The sequence below is a fragment of the Parus major genome, chromosome 3, assembly GCF_001522545.3.
Source record: "Parus major isolate Abel chromosome 3, Parus_major1.1, whole genome shotgun sequence".
Classification (NCBI taxonomy): Eukaryota; Metazoa; Chordata; class Aves; order Passeriformes; family Paridae; genus Parus; species Parus major.
Window position 1 is genome coordinate 25,981,808 of NC_031770.1, and position 20,435 is coordinate 26,002,242.

The 20,435-nt window shown below is 36.0% G+C and overlaps 1 protein-coding gene across 4 annotated transcripts in view; it reads right to left on the reverse strand.

Moving 5' to 3' along the window:
* SRBD1 (S1 RNA binding domain 1) overlaps positions 1–20,435 on the reverse strand; it is a 124,407-nt gene that overhangs the window by 75,493 nt on the left and 28,479 nt on the right. For all 4 annotated transcript variants that reach the window (XM_015623027.3, XM_015623028.2, XM_015623029.3 and 1 more), the window contains exons 13-15: positions 16,012–16,169; positions 14,760–14,850; positions 13,852–13,959 (exon numbers count right to left, since the gene is read on the reverse strand). In XM_015623027.3, coding sequence (XP_015478513.1) covers positions 13,852–13,959; positions 14,760–14,850; positions 16,012–16,169 — 357 coding nt within the window. The remainder of the gene's footprint in view (positions 1–13,851; positions 13,960–14,759; positions 14,851–16,011; positions 16,170–20,435) is intronic.

Here is a 20,435-nt window from a genome sequence, read left to right on the forward strand (position 1 = left end):
GCAGGAGGTGGCAGAGCCAAGCCTTATCCTCAGCCTGCCCCTGGAAGCCAGGCCAGCAGTGCCACTGCTGTCAGCATGCCCACAGCCCTAAGCCAGAGCAGCATGAGACTCGTGTTCACACACCAGCATCACCATGTGCAACATCACAGCAGAGATCTGCATGGGACCAGCCCGGGGCTTGGACTGGGCAGCTGGGTATGAGGCTGACAGATTTCCTACATCCACTGCAGAGATGGGGGAACAGGCTCCTCCTCCACCAAGAGAACAAGGCACAAACATTACATATTCCCCTTTGCACAAGGAAAGATAGGCTTCCCAGTATAAGCACAAACAAAACTTCAGCTAAATTCAGATCCATATTATATCAAGGAACTGTTGGTGCAGATTTTAATATTAAGGGTCCAATTGCCACTATCACTTTTTTTTTAATAAATTTGCATATTGGAGAATTTAATCCTAAAATGACATGTAATGATTTCTAACTCATATATTTGAAATTATTTTATAAAATTAGCCACAGATGGGTATGTTCAGAATTCCGTAAAGACGTTGAAATATTTTCTTAAAAAATATAAAAATAATGCTTTAACATTACTAATACCACAAACTGTCACATCCTGGATTTGAGTTTAATCAAACCCTGAGAAATAGAACAAACATATTTCAAAAGCTCCAAGTCTTGAATTGCTCTGAAGTTCATAAAGGCTCACAACATCACCATCATCACATGCAAGATGTGATTTACGCAGATCTAATTATATTAAGTGTGGCACGCTAAAGAAGAAACCCCAAACTTGCATTCTGTCCTGAAATCAAATGGAAACTAACCTATAATTACTTTATAAAGGTATAGACATGAACTCAAACCATACATGCTCCATTAAAATTCTGACAAGACTTGTTGTAATCCCTAAAACTTCAACCTGTATTCAGTGCTAGAACTGGTATTTCAGATGAACCAAAGAATCTACATAAAGAGAGCATCTCACTTGAATAATAAATTACTAATTATAATTATAAATTCAGTAATCATAAATTATATTTTATCATGACCTAATATGAACCGTGGACTAGCTTTGCTTCATAATGCTAATATTTACAGTTGAACCAAAAATAATTGATTTTGCATTTTATGCATCACATACTAAATAAAATATATTGACAAATCAGCATTTCATCTGTATCTTTACTTTATAGAAACCTGGAAGAAATTTCCTACAGACCATAAAACTGAATAGGATCTGCTTTGAATTAGGTGCCACCACTTTTCTTCTCACATAGCACCAGAACAACCCCATGCTTAAAATCTTGTCTTAATCAGAAAACACTATTCCTGTTAGTGTAAGAAGCCCAGTAACCTACAATCTACTGTAACTACTTTGCCAAAGAGGAGTCAGTAAGAGAAGAAATAATTTCCTCTGGCTCGATCTGCTAATAAGGAGCTCAGACTTTCCAGTGAGTGGTCTTCTCTAGAAAGGCCATGAGATCATCAACCAGCTCCCCCAAGGAGAAAGCGGCAATCAAGGCAGCACCAAGTGCCTGTGGACACACAGATACAAGCCAGCAAGACAACAGCAGAGCCACTTCCCTACAGCAGGAAGGGTTAACAAGACAAATAGTCAACAGGAGAGCCTTAAGCATTCCTTTAAAAGGAGTTAAACAGTCCTTTAAAAGACTTTTTACTGTTCTTGTTAGCTAGAAAAAATAGGATATATTAAAATTATACTATATCATGATATCAAAGTTATTTAATTTTAAAACATTCAAATTGACAATGTCTCTTTCTGTTTACACTTACAGTAGAAAATTAGAGTTAACATTTCCTTTTGCAGAGAGATAGTCACCGAGAAGTAACACAGGAATATCCAGTTTGATTTACTCAAGAATGACAAACTTCTAGAAAACAATTTTAAAAAAAAGAAAAAAAGTAACTTGGAGCTATGATTTTATAGTATGAGGAAAAACAGACCAGGAACAAGAAAAAAATGCATCACTGATTTTACTGAAAGCCCACTTATGAAGTCTATTTACAGTACAACATTAAACTGGTGACAAGAGAATCACCCATGGAGGATGCATGCTTCCCTGAATCAAATTCAAATGTCAAAATGTGTTCAATCTAAATGTTAGTTCTAGTTCAACCCAATAAAAGAACTGAACAGGCAGTAGGCATGCTGCCTTGGCTGCCAAAGAAGTTTTAGAAAATATATAAGTTAATTAGGTTTGAGAGAGAAGTTTTATGTGAAAAGACAATTTATTATAGGCAATAACTATAACTGCTTATAGACACACGTCATTGCTCCCTCCTCCAGGCTTTTTTTTTTTTAGAAACATCAACAGACAGCTGAGCTATTTGAATAGTATTTGCTGCTACATAAAAAAATCTGATTTAATTAGAAACTAATATTAGTTTCAATTGCAAATAGGATTGAAGCAAAAGTGTTATTTCTACATGAGCAACAAATTTACTTTCAGGAGCATTAGGTATTATAAGGAAAGGAAAATATCTAAACCTGCAGAACTGCTAGATGGAGCTGATTACATTTACAACTGTGCATGGAATCACCCAAGCAACACCTATTTGCCCCCAAAACTGAAAAGGAAGAAGAAAGCCAAAATCACTCTCTCTTCTCTACCCTCTCCCCTGCACTTGCTCATTGTTGCTGCAGGAGGGTCAGGTACTGAAGAAGATGCTTCATGCAGCTTCTGCATTTTGATGTCTCCTTTCAGGAGCACTTTCTTGCCTCCACATCACTCACCATGACAAACTGATCATTTGTCCCTCTCTTCACTTACTCATCATTGACAAAACTGCTGGGATTCAGTTATAGAAAAGAATTACCCTCAATGGGCACCTTCAGTTACAACCACATGACACTGCACTCATCTAAGTCTAATCCCTTTTCAAGCTGAAATAACCTACTCAAAGTCCCTTTGAAACACACAGCATGTCTACATTCTCTGCCTCTCATGCCCTGAAAAAAGGCACAAGTGTGCTGAAGTATCTCCTGTTGCTGTGGCTTCTTTCAATGTCATTCATGGAACTCTTAAGACTGCCGTGCACTTTGTTGATAAGTTAAAGGAATCCAGGCAAGCATAACCCCCAGTTCAGCATCAAACAAAATTACTCCGAGGGAAAGCGCAACATGGGCAGCACTCACTCCTGTACTGCCAACAGCCTCTAAGAGCCAATAGTCTGAAATCAAGAAGACATATTGCAATTTCAGGTAACTGCAGAGGGAAAGAGCATTGCATTTGCTTTTCAGTCCTGGAAGATTCTCGAGTTATCAGGCACCTAAAGGGCATAAATGTTAAATTTTCAAATCTTCCTAAAATCCAAGGCATTTTGTCTTTTTTGGGCTTAAATCAAAGGTTACACCAGTTGCCTTCCTAGTACTGGGGGAACTTGTTAGCAGTAGTACAAGATGCAATTTCCTGAGGTTTACTATTAAAAATACACTAAAAATATTTTTGGGGGAAATTTTTATCTAAACTTAGGATCTGCCCACAATCTTTCATTTTTACCAGATTTCAACAGTACTTCGAAGAGTAAAGAAACTTTTCCCCACTAATGAAAGCACTTATGACTTACGATGAAAAATGTCATCCCCAAGGTACCTCTCTGATACTTAGAAGATGCTGAAATTAAGATATCTAATGTTTGGCAGCTGAATGTAATAGCTGCTGAATGTAATAGCTAAGTGCCTACTCTAAGCTTCTGCTATCAGCATCAGAGATAATAGCACAGTAAGTTTAAATAAATAAGTAAATCCATATATCACATCTCACAGCAATAAAGGATGCCTAGCAAGAGCTTATATGCAGAACACTAAAAGTGGTTTTACAAATGAATAGGTATGAAGTTTGGCAGAATCTCAGCTTAAGTAAAAACATACTACTGGCAAACTCACACAAATGGAAAAATACTTACTTCTCCATTAGGTTCTTACAGAATGTCTACTTGAAGACAAAACACTATCCAAATATAAAACCAGCTATGACTGCGCAATAACACTCAGTCCTAGCACATTACAAATCAACTTGTATTTATATAATTATCATCTGGATGCTCTCACTATTAATCATACTATATTTGCATACTTCCATTAAGCTAACTACTGACAGAATTTCACAAATAACTCCTTTTGGAGCTTCTTTATGTGGTAAGGAGCAATGAAGTTTCTCAATCTTTACTAGTGAAAATGTGTCAATTGCCAACTACCAATAAGCATTTCACGACAGTCACTTAAAACACACAAACATGTTTCAGATGTCTATTATGTATGAGAATGATAGAGTAATATCCCAAATGCCACAAGCATAATTTATTTTAGAAAGGCCATATTGACACAAAACATAAATTAACATTTTAATGATTTTAATTTACATTCACTTTCAGTATCAAAGATTTTGCTGTTAGCATGACAATACCATACTAGTGTGGAGCAATTCTATTTCATCTAGGCAATGGGTAAAGACCAGCAACTTAAAATGCACATACGGGTAACAAAAACCACATCCCAATTTTCCATAATTAAATTTCCATAATTAAAAGTTCTGCAAATACAAATGAGAAGAAAGATTTCATGTATTTAAAATACTTTGTACTTTCTGTTATTTTCAGGTCCAAACCCAATGGTTTTCAGCCTATGGGTCACAGGCTACTTCCAAGACACTGAAAATTGGACATAGAAGAGCACAGCCCACTGCAAATAGGCTGGAGTGATTTTTTTTCACTGCCATCAGTAAGTCTCAATTATCTGAAAATCGAAAATACATCAAAGAACCATTATTATTCAGCTCAGTCACTTCCTCTCAATCTGTTCTACCAGGTAACATCCAAATTTGACTACATTCCATTTCCACTACAAGAGAAACTGAGGTTGACCACAAACATTACTTCAAAGGAAAAAAAAGCCACCTGAAACTACAGAACTACACATGGTCATTTTAGAAGCTCTTAAAAAGCTGCTGCAGCAGCTTACCTGAAAGCCTAAGCTTTTCTGGTTTGTTTGAAATCAGTATTAATACCAAGTTTGGAACAATAAAGGCTTGGATTATTAAATCTTCACTCATTTTCTTCACGTAAGACCTCACACTAATGGATCAAATCCTAACCTTCCATGCCTTTTTTGATGAACAGACAGCATTTTCAAACACTCTGGAGACACATGAAATAAGGACATTTAGCTCACTCTAGTTTAAAAAGAAATTAATAAACATAGAATTGGAAAAAAAAACTCCTATGTGCAGCTATCCTAACAGCTGTTAGGAGTCTTCTCCAATACTCAGTCTGAGAAGCAATATTATGTCATTAGGTCACATTTTTCACCTGAAGTCCAAACCTCAATTTTCAGGTTGGACTGAACACCACCCATTCATGCTCACAAATGAACAAGAAAGAGGAGTGGGAAATTTCTTTTGACATAACCTTCTGCATTGAGCAGGCAAGGAACACAGCTCAAATGAGGTCACAGCTGTACAAAGTTCCCACAGGCTTTACTTTAGTGTGTCCATCTAGAGGATGCACCTTGAATGTGCCGTGCCCCTTATTCCCTGACTATACTTATTCTTTCTGCACCACTCCAAGCTTCTTGGCTTCCTTTTGCAATCCCTATTGACCCTGGCAACCACTCAGACACCTCTCAACAAAATGCTTCTTTCCTTCTCCTGGCAAGAAGTAGAAAATGGCACACAGTGCTGAGACCTGCACACAGCCTTTCACGGCAATTTTGAAGTTCCATCCTTTGGTATCTCTACTGACACTGCAAACATGATAAGAGTGTGTCAACAGCAATGAAGAGTGGTTTGGTAACTCTTGAGAGAAAAAAGGATGTTGGACCAAGTAAACACAGCAATTATGAGAGATGCGGGCATTTTATACTGTGGTCTTGTGCTATGTTTGTTCTGCTAAGTAAGAGCTTTCTCTCTATGATATCAAACTGGTAAGAACCTTTTAGTTTGGTCAACAACTTTAGTGTTGACCAAAAAGCAGAGAAAAACTTCAGAAGCTGTAACCACATTAAATAATAATCTAAATCACTTTAGTCTGAAATAAAAAGCTCCATTTTGTCCTGTTATATAACTTGTCTCCTCAGAAATATCAGACACAGAAATTAATTAGTTTTCTTTCATAGAATGAGTTGAATTGGATCCTACAAGAATCATCAAGTTCTACTCCCAGCCCTGCACAGAACCATCCCCAAGAGTCACACCATGTGCTTGAGCATTGTCCAAACACATCTTGAACTCTGTCTGGCTTGGTCATGTGACTGTTCCCTGGGGAGTCTGTTCCAGTGCCAACACCCTTTTCCTAATATCCAACCTAAACCTTCCAACTCAGCTTTGGGCCATTTCCTCAAGTCCTGTCACTGGCCATGAGAATGAAGACATCAGTGCCTGTCCCTCCTTTTCCCCTCATGAGGAAGTTTTAACTGCAATGAGGTTCCTCAGCTTCCTCCAAGCTGAGCAGACCAAGTGACCTCAGCTGTTCCTCATATGGCTTTCCCTCAAGGTCCTTCACCATCTTGTTTGACTGGAACTATCTAGGAAATTTCAGATATAGTCATTTTCCTTGAATTTATTAAAACGTTTTTTATTTCTGGGCTTTGGAAATAGCCTTGAATGAACTTTAGGCCAGAGGAATTTGTTATTGCAGAAAGCCCTCAAGAAAGGAGATTGCATAGTAAATACTAGCCAGCACTTCTACTAATCAAGTCAAACACACCCGTAAGATAAAATCCCCTACTCACAAAATAGTTTTACTTGTCCTGTGCTGTACATTTAAATTAAGACTAAATCTGGTTTTGTCTTAATGGAGTTTTAGGAAAACTCCTAGTCTTACTCTACAAACATACTGCATGCAATACACACCTGCCAAAACTGCCCTCAGGGGACCTGATGTTTCTCTGGTGTTTCTCAATAACCTTTTACCTTTCCAACAACTTCTTGTTTTGTGTTTGGAAATTATTTTTGGAGGGTTTTCCCTTTCCACCTGACTTCCGTTGTGCTGCAATACTAGATGAATTCTACCTGATTTTCTTTAAAAAAGATGTTTTACTAATCAGGGAATATCAAAGATTTACAAGAAAACAGCCTATGTTTAAATTACTGTTCAGTGGGGCACATAAAATTGAAAATAGAGAATTCATTTTGCAATTCTAAATATAAATGGCTTGTCTGTAAGAAAACAAAGGAGGGAAAGAACTTACCATGTTCAATTTCTCACTGTAATTATCTGATTTGTACAAAATGTACTCAAAAGTACATTTGAGATCAGTACATTTCTAACCAAAGAGAATGCATTATTGACCTTAGACACATTGTCACACATTTAATGTCTTTTCACCCTAAAATCTTGCCTTTCTTCTATTTGTTTACTATCCCTTAAAGGCCTGAAGAGATTTACATATTGAGAATGAATAACTTTTAAAAACTCTTAGAAAGAAAGGAAGTTGAACAAAACTTTCCTCTCTCCCCACAGACTGTTTTACCACAGATTCCCTTGGACACAAGTCAAATGACATGTCCCAGTGCTCTGGAAAAATGGACTTTTTCCTTAAGATTTAGATTTCTTTCACTGTGTAACATTTGCTTCCTGACCCCCAACCTCCATATTCCTGAAATCTAGACTGCATATGCAACTTACTGTTTTTCTGAACTTAAAGGAATTAATAATCTCTTTAACTACACTGAAATTAGTCATCAATTAGTCCTTGTTTTTATCCTGAAAACTATTAATTATTTCTCTGAAATATCAAAGATGCCTCCATAATTGTCAAGTGTATTATTTATACAGTTTGCTTTAAAAAGTTTCAAATTCATGCAATGCAAGCCAGAAGTTACCATCTCCTGTTTTACCTGCCCTGACACAACTTCACTGCTTACCTATTTCCTTCCCTCCCCTCAGAAAAACACAGATAGAGATAGTATGGGTGGCTACAGCCAGGGCAGAGGTGAAGCCTTGCTTCAGAGGCAAAGATGACCTCTGAATTTCCCACTTTGAATATAGTATGGGACCAGCTCAACATAAATACCAGTCTGTGGATACACCAGGAACAAGCACTGGATGCTGTTTTAAATGCAGACACTTACTCTAGTCCGTGTTGTAGTGAATAACAGATAAATTACTGTCCAAGTTATGAACAACCAAGAGTAGTAGGAGGAAGTCATCTCTATCCAGAGTGAAGTTCCAATTTACAGGACTGTCTCCTCTAAATATAAGTACATGCAAAATGATTTTTCATTTCAAGTATGCATGATCATTCAGCTCTGGTAAATAATCCCAACAGAACATAACTTTCAAGTAAGGGACGAAAGACAGTCTGGCTAGAAATCACTACGTAATTTAAAATGTCTTCATTGACTATATCTTCCTCACACACATTTTAAACCTGTTCTTCAAAGTAATTCTTTGTTGTTTAGGACGTTCCATGACTCCACTAGAGCTTGAAAGAGTCAAAAGCAGAACAAAGGTTCTTCAGTGCACATTTCAGATGTGTGCATTGTTTCCGCTGAATATGTATTCTTTTAGCTAAAACTTTCCAAACTATTTTCCACTTTCTGAATCAGAGAACTAATAACCTAAGGGTGTAGGTGTGCATACATAAATGTGACATCAAGAGAGTTACGTAGCTTAACAGACAAAAATAATAGCTTAAAGGAAACACAACCAAAAAGAAATAGGAAAAAATTTTCCCATATCCCTACCTCCCTTCTTACTCTCAACAGACTTTAAACAACTGCATTAATGCAGCAAGCAATAGCTTGTAAAAGGATGCAAACCAGCTGAAACATTTGACAGACAGTGTTAAATACCAGAGGATTCATATCAACCACTTTATTTGAAAAGGTGCTTTGAAGTTGTCTATCTTTCATGTACCTCTTTCATGGCACATTAATAAGGAAAACTGAGATGGGGTAAATTAAGTCCCAAGGTCATATCTAGAGTTACAGCACTGTGGGTACCTGATGAAATACGGATTAATGCTGCATGAGCACTGAATAAATAAAACCACTTCTGTTAACCACTCAAACAAGTTTTACAAGTAGTTCTGAACTTTATTCGGCAACTAGACTTCAGACATCTTAATCCCCCCACACTGCTTTGAAACCTAATTATCATAATGTGAACCCGAATGTTAGGTCTCTTTCAAACTGCGAGTGCTATGAAGCAGAAAAGTAATGGGAATTAAGCTAGTGTAACATTAGAAATGTAGAGGCATGGAACTTGAAAGTGGCATTTGTTAAAGCTGAGAGAGCATAATGTAGATATTCAACAACATAAAACACACATTTAAATTAAAAAGGATATTTAAAGCGTGTGCAGACACCTATAAAATACAAGTGGACCTAAAACCCCATAGAACAAATATTTCTAAATCAATTTCTTGCCACCAAGGTCCAACTTCAAAAGGTATTATAGTCCTATTCTACCTTAGTAGAATATTTTTAAGTATTCTAAAGCAGACAATTTAAACATTAAAGAAAACCCAAGGAGAACTTTACAAGACATTACAGACTTTCCTGTATTTGTCACAGTACAGAAGTGTTTGAACTTAAACAGCAGTACATTATTAATTACATTGCTTATCAAGTCTTGAGAGAATGAAAAGATTTTGCTTTAAGTGGCAGAATAGGATTTTGCATCAAGTTTATAACCAAGTAGACAAATTAAACACGAAGCCATCTAGACAACAACAACAAATACATTTGCCTGGCTGCATTCTATGCTGTGTGTTGAAAACAATTAAGAATTCCTGACACTTACCAAAAGTTTCTTTTAAACACAAACTGAAATACTTTGTTCTCAGTGCGCATTAATGCATCAAGCACATGAGAGTCAGTATGAATGCTTGTATTGTGACAACAAAACCATTGAGGCTGAAAGAGAAATTGTGATTTGATTTTGCCAAATATAAAGATTGATCTGTTTGTTTCGTCCTGCTTTAGCATAGTTGACCTGTCATTCAGACAGGTTTCGTTTCCAAAATGCTTCAAGCTGACAGCAATCAAAGAAAAACAGATTCCTGAAATATTTTGTCAAGATTTTTCATTTAATCCAAAAATGCCAATGAAATCCTAAAAGTTCATTATCTGCCATGTTAATGCTGAACACAATGTTGTTTCGTTTATATTTCTTGTCCTGTTAAAACAAATACACTTGTCTAAACTAGAACATCTGTTTTGGTTATAATACAATGTATCTTTGGCAAGAACTCACAATAGAACTAACATAAATAATCAAGAATATTTATTGAACCTTGTAACAAAAACTGATTTGTAACAAAAAACCCAAAGACTAGATATGACTGTCTCTGGCTCTAGTCCAATCCTAATGTAAATCAATAAACACAGCTCTAAATGGGAAACTACATTCAAAAAAAAAAGAAAGAAAAGAAAGTCCTGTAGTTATTTAGGTTGGATGTAGCTATCTGAAAGCACATTAGTTACAAAAACTGAAAAAATATTTGCTTTAAATCAAAAACTGTCAAGCTGAGTCCAGACAGGTTCTAAAGCCACATGAAAAATCGTGCCATATGCCAAATTTCCTACTACTATCTTCACTGGTGTGTACTCTCTTTGGGAAACTTCAGTAAAACTCTACACAGTTTGTATTTGCCATTGCCAAATATTTTCTATTGTAATCACTTGCTTTTTATATCTTATCTTTAGCTTTTATTATTCGTGTATTCACCAACTGCACACACCTTCCTGAAATTACATATTCTATTATTGCCTCATTTCCCTGGAAATAAATGATTCCAAGCTCAATATGATGAACTGGACAGAAAGTATAAACAGATTTTAATTTTTTAATAATCATTCCTGATCCATTGCTAATATTTCCCAAGTAAACTGAAATCTGTAGTACCTCCCATCAGCCACCTTTCTGAACAACAGCTTGTGTTGAATACTTGGCTTTTCAAGCACTATAAAAAAATCCAACCTCATCTGCCAAGCCCCTTAACATTTGGACTCCTTTAAGGAAAAAAAAATTTCAACGCAGATACAAATCACTACAATTTGCACACAGCAATGAGCTGAGCTCTGTTTTTCTGGGCAAGGATTTCTACCTTGATGCAGATAGATCAGTGCATCCCTGTGAGAAGCTGAAGGCTTGGGAAACGGTATCACATTAGATACAACTGACTCATTCTATTACAGTTCAAGTACTGGATGAGTTTTTTTGTTCTAGGGCTTTAGGTTGTTTTGTTTAGGGTTCTTTGTTGCTTTGTTTTTCCCACAGTTCAAACACTTTATTAATTAGCAAATCTATTCCTTATTTACAATTGCAATCTGCTGAAGCAGGCCTTCTTTAAGAATTAACTCTTCCAACAATGGCTGAAATTATTTCTTCTAGATTTTAACTGAAAATAATTAATAAAAATCATCCAAAAGCATACACAGGTTTCCACAGAACTGATGAGAGATCTGTATTCAGCCTACGTATAAAAAAAGTCCTCACACTTTTAAAAAACGTCTATCATGAGAAAACAACCTAATCTAGGGAAGACTTTGACCATGGAAGCAGAGAAGCTGTTTGTGATCTGAAAGCACATACTCTGGAGGACTTTATTATTTAAAAAGATGAGGATCAGCAGAGCATATTCTTCTAAGTCACCTTTCATAGCTCCCCTTAAAAGGTATAGCAGTTATCCTTATGTATTGTCACCTATTGCTCAAACAGTAGCACTGTACTAATTTGCTCCTCATTTAGGAAGTATCACATTTTTTAACTCAGACTAACAAATTCCAGGCCATTTCACTGGATAATCAGAGATAGGGTTGGAATGGCTGGACTCATCGTTCCTTTCTGTTACTAAGAAATACCAAGGAGATTAATGCTTTCTGGAGCTAGAAAGGAAAGCTACCTTTCAGAATTCAGCAGCATGGCTTGGAAACCCCAACACTGGATAAAGCAATGAGATGTACATGAAACCAGTTTATCAGAACAGGATACATGGGAACCTGATCCTTATGAAAAAAACTCAATACAGGCTGAAAAAATGTGAGGAGACAAGCACTGCAAATGCAGTCTGTCTGTAAATTCACATACATAAATTCACACACAGCAGTATACAAAGTTCAAGAGCCCCAGATGTCACCATTAGCGTGAAGTACAAAAGAATGAAATAAATCACTTTGCTTTAACATGCAGTACCTCATGGCCCTGCACACAAATTCTAAAGTACAGAAAGTGCCATACAGCTGTTTGCCGTATGAGCACAACACAAGAAAACCATTAACAACATAAATATACAAATAAAGAAAAATATTTTTGATTATGTTATTTTTCAGGATATAACATGTCAAGTTAAACAACTTATTGATTTCTGCTACAAATATCAGAAGTTTTAGAGTAAGTGAAAGGTTAAAAAAATATCTATTGCTACTAGAGAAAGCAACAAACTTGTTAACCTGACTTCTGCCTTACAGCATTTATACTAATTCCTATTACACAAGAGCTTTTTATCAGAACTTGGTAACTTCAGTACTACTTGGAAAATTTTGTCATCTTGAACTATAAAAAGGAAGAAAATATTAAATTGGAAGAGGTAAACTGAAAAAAAAACAAACCATCACAGTATTTCATAAATAAAATTTTCTGTGTAAACTAGTATATTATCAATAAATAAACAAAACGGCTATTTCAAATGAAGTGCTTATAGCAACATAATGGATTTCTGAACTATATTAAGTGAACTATAGTGAAATTAACCATTTGCCAAAACCCACACACAGTATGAAGTGTTTTGCACTCTCTACAGTCATAAAACATTCACTGTTTTTGCATTGGATTCAGTAAACAGGATGCCTAATTTTTCAGAAGCTTGAATAGCCTCTTTCCTTTGCAAACCATCAAAATTAGAAAACCTTTACTACATCTCCTGGAATAAAAGAGTGATTTAAGAATGAAATCTTGAGCAAATTTACTTGGGAGTCTTAGAAACAAAGAACAAGTGCAATATCACCTCATAAGTTAGTAGAAATAACGCATTTGTTAAACATACCTGTGAGGCCACTTCTTAATTTATGAAAAATGTAAACAAATATATTTAAATGCATTTAAATGTATTTTGTATATAGTAGTTTGAACAGCAAAAGGCCATAACCTTCTTAAAAGTATAGAAAACTTATTTCAGTAAATTAAACTAAATTTCAGAAAATTAAACTAAACTGCCATTAAATGTCAGCACAAAAGATAATCCAAGGTAAATCACAAAAACTGCTTTAGAAAAATATAAAGGTGGGAATTAAAAAAAAAAAAAAAGACAAGAGTTCTACATGGTAGAAAGAAAGTGATATAATACTATTTCCTTCCAAACCAACATAAGAATGGTTTAGTTCAAATTCAACAAACTAATGGGGTAAAATTTTAAGTCTAAAAGGATAAATAACTTCACTACTTTCCACTTGGTATTAACACAATATTTATTTCCAGATCATTTCATTCCGATCAGATTAGCGAGCATACTATACTGCAGTCAGACAACAGAAGCTTTACCACGTGCAGTTAAACCTCATTCATCAAGAAAAAAGTGCACAATGCCAAAGGGGTCCTTAGCTGTTAGTGTTGCTATTCTCCCATACTTTGTTACAATGATAATAGGAACAAAAGTGAACCTCAGGAAGAAAAAATAAAATGCTTCAGTAAGTCTCTCTTACTGACTCAGCTCTTGTTGCCTCAAAGAGCTGCAGCCAGTTTTCCTTGGCTAGAACTGTGGGTCATGCTTGACTCAAATACATACAAGGCAGCAAAAAGAAATACTTCAAAAATTTCATCTAAAACTACCTGTTAAGTTAAAATATGCTGAACAAATTAATAATATCCCAGCAAAGGGATCTTACCAGTAAACGACGTCCAATGGTGCAAAATATTTCTTCATAATTAAGTCAGCAAAGTAAGCTTCTGTTTCTCTGCAGGCCTTGCCATTGCCAATCACAACAGTGCTGCAGCTTTGTGCAGGTTAAAAAAAAAAAACAAACAATTATTCTTAAATATTTTTTAATACATTTTCATGCATAATATTCAATCCACCACAGTGGCCAATACACCTGATTTTAGATAACACAAAGCCCAGATATAATGAGAAAACATTCCTAGAAGCATCATGTTGTGTTTAACAGGTTTTCAATGTGACAGTCCGTGAGACAAATCAAAAATTTTCACTTATTTGTAATGGGATTTTACAGTGGTAACATAAGCAGATAATATAAAAATTATACTTCATATTAATAAATGGAATGTTATTTATAGTCCTCAAACACTTTCACCTTGTATTTTCCTCATCTGGTATGAGTCATGAAAAAGAGCAGAAGCCAAAGCAATCAGCATCTTAATTCCTGAATGGGAATACCATAGTTTCCAACAGCTTGAGAGGCCATTCACTCTGATTGCTCACACAACAGCCAGTCACCAAATCACCTTGTTTAAACCAGTCTAATGCTTACAGACAAACCAGACTGTATAATTTCTATTCCCAAATATAAATGGATGAACAGAGTTTCAAGGCGATATATTCATAGTACACAGCCATACTACTCAGCCATGGCTTGATTTCATGTGCTTCCAACATATATATACTGCAAAAGCATGAACACAAAAACAAAAGCAAGCTCTGAACTAGACAAAAGAAAATAAACCTCCAGTTAAATCAGTAGAATTCTTATTGCACTCAAAATAAAGTATTTCTGTAGTGAAGATTTTCATTTTGTTTGGTAAGAAAGGGCAATAAATGGAATTTTCTTTAGCATACTTGTACTGTAGCAGAAGTCTCTTTATCTTCTCAGCTTCACGAAATCCTTGACCAGAATGTAAGTGAACTACATCAGTATGGAGTATCTGACCTGGAACAAAAGGAAAAGCCATTTGATTAAAGGACAAAGGTCCAAAACCTATATCCTGCAGAACTACTGAAGTTAATTTGATGATTCACAAAGAAAGCTTCTTAATAAGCCATCTATCCCTTTCATCTTTATACCCTTTTAGAAGAAATATGTGGTGAGCATAGGACAAGAGTGCTTTGGCTGGCAAATTAAAACAAGTTAATATATTTTGTAGTTCCCTGCAGACATATTCACAGAACAAGTAATGAGCATCTAAACCTATTAGCAAATATAATGTATTATATCACAGAGAAAAAGAGCAATTTGCCATAAAAGATTTATTGTTCTATTGTAGTACAATTTACAAATCCAGTAAAGAGTGATGAAATTTATAAAGTCTAAGGACTTGTAGTACTGGAGTTTGAGAACTCCAATGCTAGCTCTTGGCATCATCCCATCTACCACACTTGCAAAGAACTGTATTAACTAGTACTGATAGCTAATGGTGGAAGGAAAATTCAAATCATTTACCTTATCTTTATTGCCTTCTAAAGAAGACCTCTTTCTTTACACTCTCCTGAGGTGGATATATATTCTCAGACAAAAAGCAACAACAAAATAAAAGGAAAACTAATAGTTTTTGCATAGGCCTAAAGATATGTGCATCCCCTGAATAGACTAGGAAGAAGTGAAAAGGCTCTGTTCTATATGTGAACTAAGAAGATTTGCAAAAAAATATGTTTCTGACTTCTTATATTAACACACACATTACTAAACAAAAAGGGCTGAAAAAGTGCCCAGATGTCTAACATACTACCCATGAAAAAGCAATATTATGGAAAGTATTTAAATTCAAATTCTTTGTTAAACAATAAAAATTCCAGGTGTTCTCTTTGCTGACTACTGAGGGGCACAATCATTTGAACCTATATTCAGGAAGGCAGAAAGCTATTTAAGAGAGCAGTAATAACACCAAAGAAGTCACTAGAATCCAGGTGCCAGAAACTTAACCTTAAGCTAGCTGAAGAAAGGAATTTATACAACAGGATGAGTGGAAAACACTAAAAGCCTCACCAAAAAAACCCCAACAATTTGATTAAAAAGTAGGTTTTGAAACTATCTTTACTCTAAATGAATATATTTTCATCAGTCCTTCCAAAAATGTTTGGAATTGAAGCTTACTGGTTGGTGAAATAATTGCCAACTTGCAGCCATGTTTGTAGCCAGGATCTATGCCCATCAAAGTACGGCCCCTCACAGGGCTGGTCAGAAGCAGCTGACGGAGATTTCTCCCAAACATCATCACAGACTCTTTCTCTGCATCAGATGTCAACTTGGATCTTAGAAAAATGAAAATAAAAAAAAAAAAATAGCCAAAACATTTTTCTTTCAATTGACTTTCAAATACACTTATTAATTGTTCCAATGTTGTAAGGCTTTTTTCAATCATGTTTCCCATCATCTTTAATTAAATGTTACAATTCAAATCAAGTTGTTGACATCTTTTTGAAAAGGATCAGCTTTTACCAGCTATCTATCATCTCATTCTTGTTCTAAGAAAGTCAGTAAATATAAAAAGTACAAGAGAAACACTTGTAAGAACGTATACCCACCTTTCAAATATCAACTCATAATTTTAAGCAAACAACAGCTTCCTTTCAAAGATTATATTAATTGTAAAGAAAAGTGGATTTGAAGGAAGCATGGATCAAATTCATCACAAACAGTTCCAGAGAAAAATCACAACCCAGCAAAAAAAAGGATGATTGTTTACACTGAGAGATACCAGAGATAAACTGGAAGGGTCCCTCCAATTAATTGCAGATACACCATGACTCCGGAGGTATTTAATTTTGTCTTTGGATTACTTTTTTTAACAGACATCACAGAAGCATGAAGACTTGAGCTTTTCGTAGGAGGGTATTCTGATTCCTCAGAACCAAACTAGAAAGCTGCTGGGGCCAGTGTTCCTTTTCCTTTCCATGCTCTTCAACAGAAAGAAGTGTGGTAGTGCAGCAAGGACTGACTTAGATAACTTGAAGCACAAACACTGCAGTGTCACAAGAAACATATTAGTCCTGTTGAGTGAAGATGTAAAAGATGTATGATGTCTTACTTGTCAGATGTGGCCGGCAAGACAATGACTGACAAGTATTTTTGCTATGGTATGGCACTTTTTTTAAAAACAAAACTGAAAGAGTAATGGGTACAAAAATATTCATCACCAGGCTGATTTCTTTTTCTTTTGCAGGTACTCATTACCACTTGCATATGCATTACATTGTCAGTAACTCAAATAATTAGGGAGTCAAAAGCAATCCAGTAACGCCCTTATTCTCATTTTCTTTTTACCTATCACTGAAAAAACCCACTTTTATTTCTACAGAACAGAAAAAAACCTGTTAACTAACCCTATCAGAATGGGCCAGGGAAAAATCACTGAAGTTGTTTAGGTCAAGCAATGCATGACACAGGTAAGCTACAAAGACAACCCTCATTAGGGCTATTTGACATGATGGAATATGAAGCTGTTCTGAGCAGTTTTTGCTTGTGGAAGAACTCTAAAGCCTGATTTGAATTTGTCCAGGATCCAACCAATCAACCAGCTCAGCCCTGTGTCATCCCACAGTGGCACAGAAAGAACTAGTAAGTCTTCATCTCTCACATCTGTAAAGTAGTCCAGAGAGAGGTCTAGATCTTCTTTCACACATAACTGATTAAACATTTCCTAAGGAAGTGTGCAACAGCAAAAGGCTCCCTTTTACCCATGTGCTCTTTGTTTCTGTATCAGATAGGTGAGATTATCACAGACACAATTTAAAGTGAGATGGTGAAGGGCATACGTGCATTATAAGGCTCCTAAGCAGCTCAAATGCACCCTCAGCAAAGAGCAGACACTACATATTGCCACCAAATGTGTCAATGGCTGCACCTGTTCAGCTAAGTTGTCTCTCTATCCCAGTATTCTGTCTCCAAGTCTGTACACAAGCAGTTGCCTAAGTAGTTGATAGAGCAGCACTAGCATCTGTCCTGTAATCTTGTCCTAGACTCCCAACTGCTTCCAGAGTATTTCCTGGGCTTGACATGACTTGGCTCTTTACTAGCTCATAATAGAGCTCTTGTTCAACTATCCGACCTCCTCCTGAAGACAGATACATTTCTTTCATCCACAGAGTCTGTTGGCAGTGAGTTTTGCAGGTCCATCACAAACTGTGTAAATAGTTGCCTATTGGTTTGAAACCAAATATTTTTATTATGCTCCTCTAAGCCTTTTACTGGAGGGGAGTAAAAACCTATCACTAGAAACCTTGTTCAACTCTTCACACATCATTTATCTCAAAGTCCTCCCTTTTCCAAGCTGAAGTCATAGTGTAGCCATTTTTTTCTCTAAAAAAATATTTCATTCCTCATTCCCTTTCATTGGACCTTTTCCAGTTCCAGTGAACTGTTTTCCTACTTATTACCCCCTTCCCCATGTCAGTGGGCCAAAATGGACAATATTTGAGCTGCAGGTCAAATAAATCAATTATTTTTTGTCTTTATTCCTTAGCTAAATAATCTTCTGAGCACTTAGAATTCATGTGGAGCTACTTTCCATGATGCCAAAGTGCCTCTCCTGTGGCAGGATAGCTCAGAGCTAATAGTTTTACTTATAAAAAGATAACTACTTCCCCTTGAAAATATAATTTTACAGTCATTCCACTGCATTTCAGTTGCCATTCCACTTCTTGATCATTCAGTCTTGCAGCATCCTTCTCCCATTTTTCCCTTCACCAATAAAAAAAAAAATAGAAAAGAAATAATCTAAACCACAGAACAAGCTCCTTCTAGGGAGAGTCCAGAGACAGAACAATTAGATGCCACTTATGAGAGACCAGAGAAAATAAAAGCAAGTACCTCAGCCTCACAGAAGTATGGATCTTCTATATACACACATAACAGAATAAACCAGTGACCCATGCATACAAATGAAGGTTAAAAGCGGCTTGTAGACAAGGGAAGGGAACGCCCTTGGACCAGAGGCTTTGTAGAAAGACAAGCCAAGTTCCATCTTTCCATCTATCCCAAAAATACAGTGTCCCAACAAGGCCAAGTGCTCCCACACTGCAAATTCCTATCATTATATCTAAGAAGGGAGACTTGTGTAGGAATTAAAATTGGCCCTAAACACACGCTATTAGTTATGCCAGTCTTATGGAAATTATGTTTAAAATTGGCATGGATGCATAGCAACTTTTACAGTAATAAGAAATGATACTGAAATTGCCAGTTGTGTAAGGAGAATGTCCTATTATGTAATATCCTGTATTTTTAAATTTCAAATATAGACATCTCTTTCCTTCTCTGTCTCTTACTCAACACTTCTTTCAATTATACTATCTACTATCCGAAGCAGTGGCCCTTAACTTCAAGCTTGGTATAGTCATTTGATCCTTTGGTAAAAAACAAACAAAAACACCCCCATCAAGTTACCCAAAAACAATCTAATATCTTTCTCTTCTTCAGTCTATTACTGACTTCATCCAAATGGCAAGATGTCCAGTTTCATGCTTTTCCAATTTACAACAGTTTTCATTTATATGGCAGAGATAAAAGGCAGAGTAGTCCTCCCCTCTAAACACAAGAAAAATGGCTATTTTGGAAAAAAAACCCAAACAAATAAACCTCAAAACTCTTCAGTTCCTACTTTATGAAAAACTATCAATCAAGTCCAGACTCCAAGCCCCTCCCTTGAAGTCTACAAAGCACTCAGACTGTATATCTCCAACAGGTGTATTATAATAAAAGCAAATAACCTAATCATGACCTACTAGTTTCTATATTCAATGTTATAAGATTCAGTTTTTAAACTGAGATTTAAAATTCCCCACTTCAATGTACAATCTCTGACATGCAATCATTTCTGTGGAAAAATATCTGCAAACTAGCTTCAGGTGTGAATCAAGATATACAGAGAAATGTTTGTGTCCCTGAAGACAGAGGAGAGAAAGCACTCTCTGCAAGAAAGCATAGAAAATTATCAAAGGATTATCCATTAAAAAAATGCCCATGCCACATCACTTGCATGAAACTGATAGAATCATTCCATGCAGTACGGCAACAAGATAAAATGTATTCCAAAGAGCCAAAAGCAACACTGGACATTATTATACCAGATACAAGAAACAATATCTGACAGAATGGAAGAAAGGAAATTAAACAATAAATAAGGTAATCGTCTTGCTGGCAAGTTTCGTTCTTCTTCTGATCACTAGAAGCACCAGCAATTTCAATTCATCCTTGGAAACTTTCTGTTCCAACATTCAATGATTATAAAAAGAAAAAAAGAACAGCAGGAGGCGAGTTGGAAATATTAATGCTAAAAGGAGGTACTGAATACTTTAGCAGCCCTTTGCAAGAGTCAGAAAAAACAGCTCCTGGTGTGTCCGGAAAGAAAATAGGAGGAGTGTCACAGCTGCAGCTAGCTGTAGCTGTCAAATAAATTTGGCTATATCAGACCCCCAGACTCAACTAGTTGAAAAGTAAAACAAGTCCCCAGATGGGGCAGGGATGGGTTAGATTCAAACCCAAGCGAAGACCTCAGCCAATCATATTCAATGCAGAAA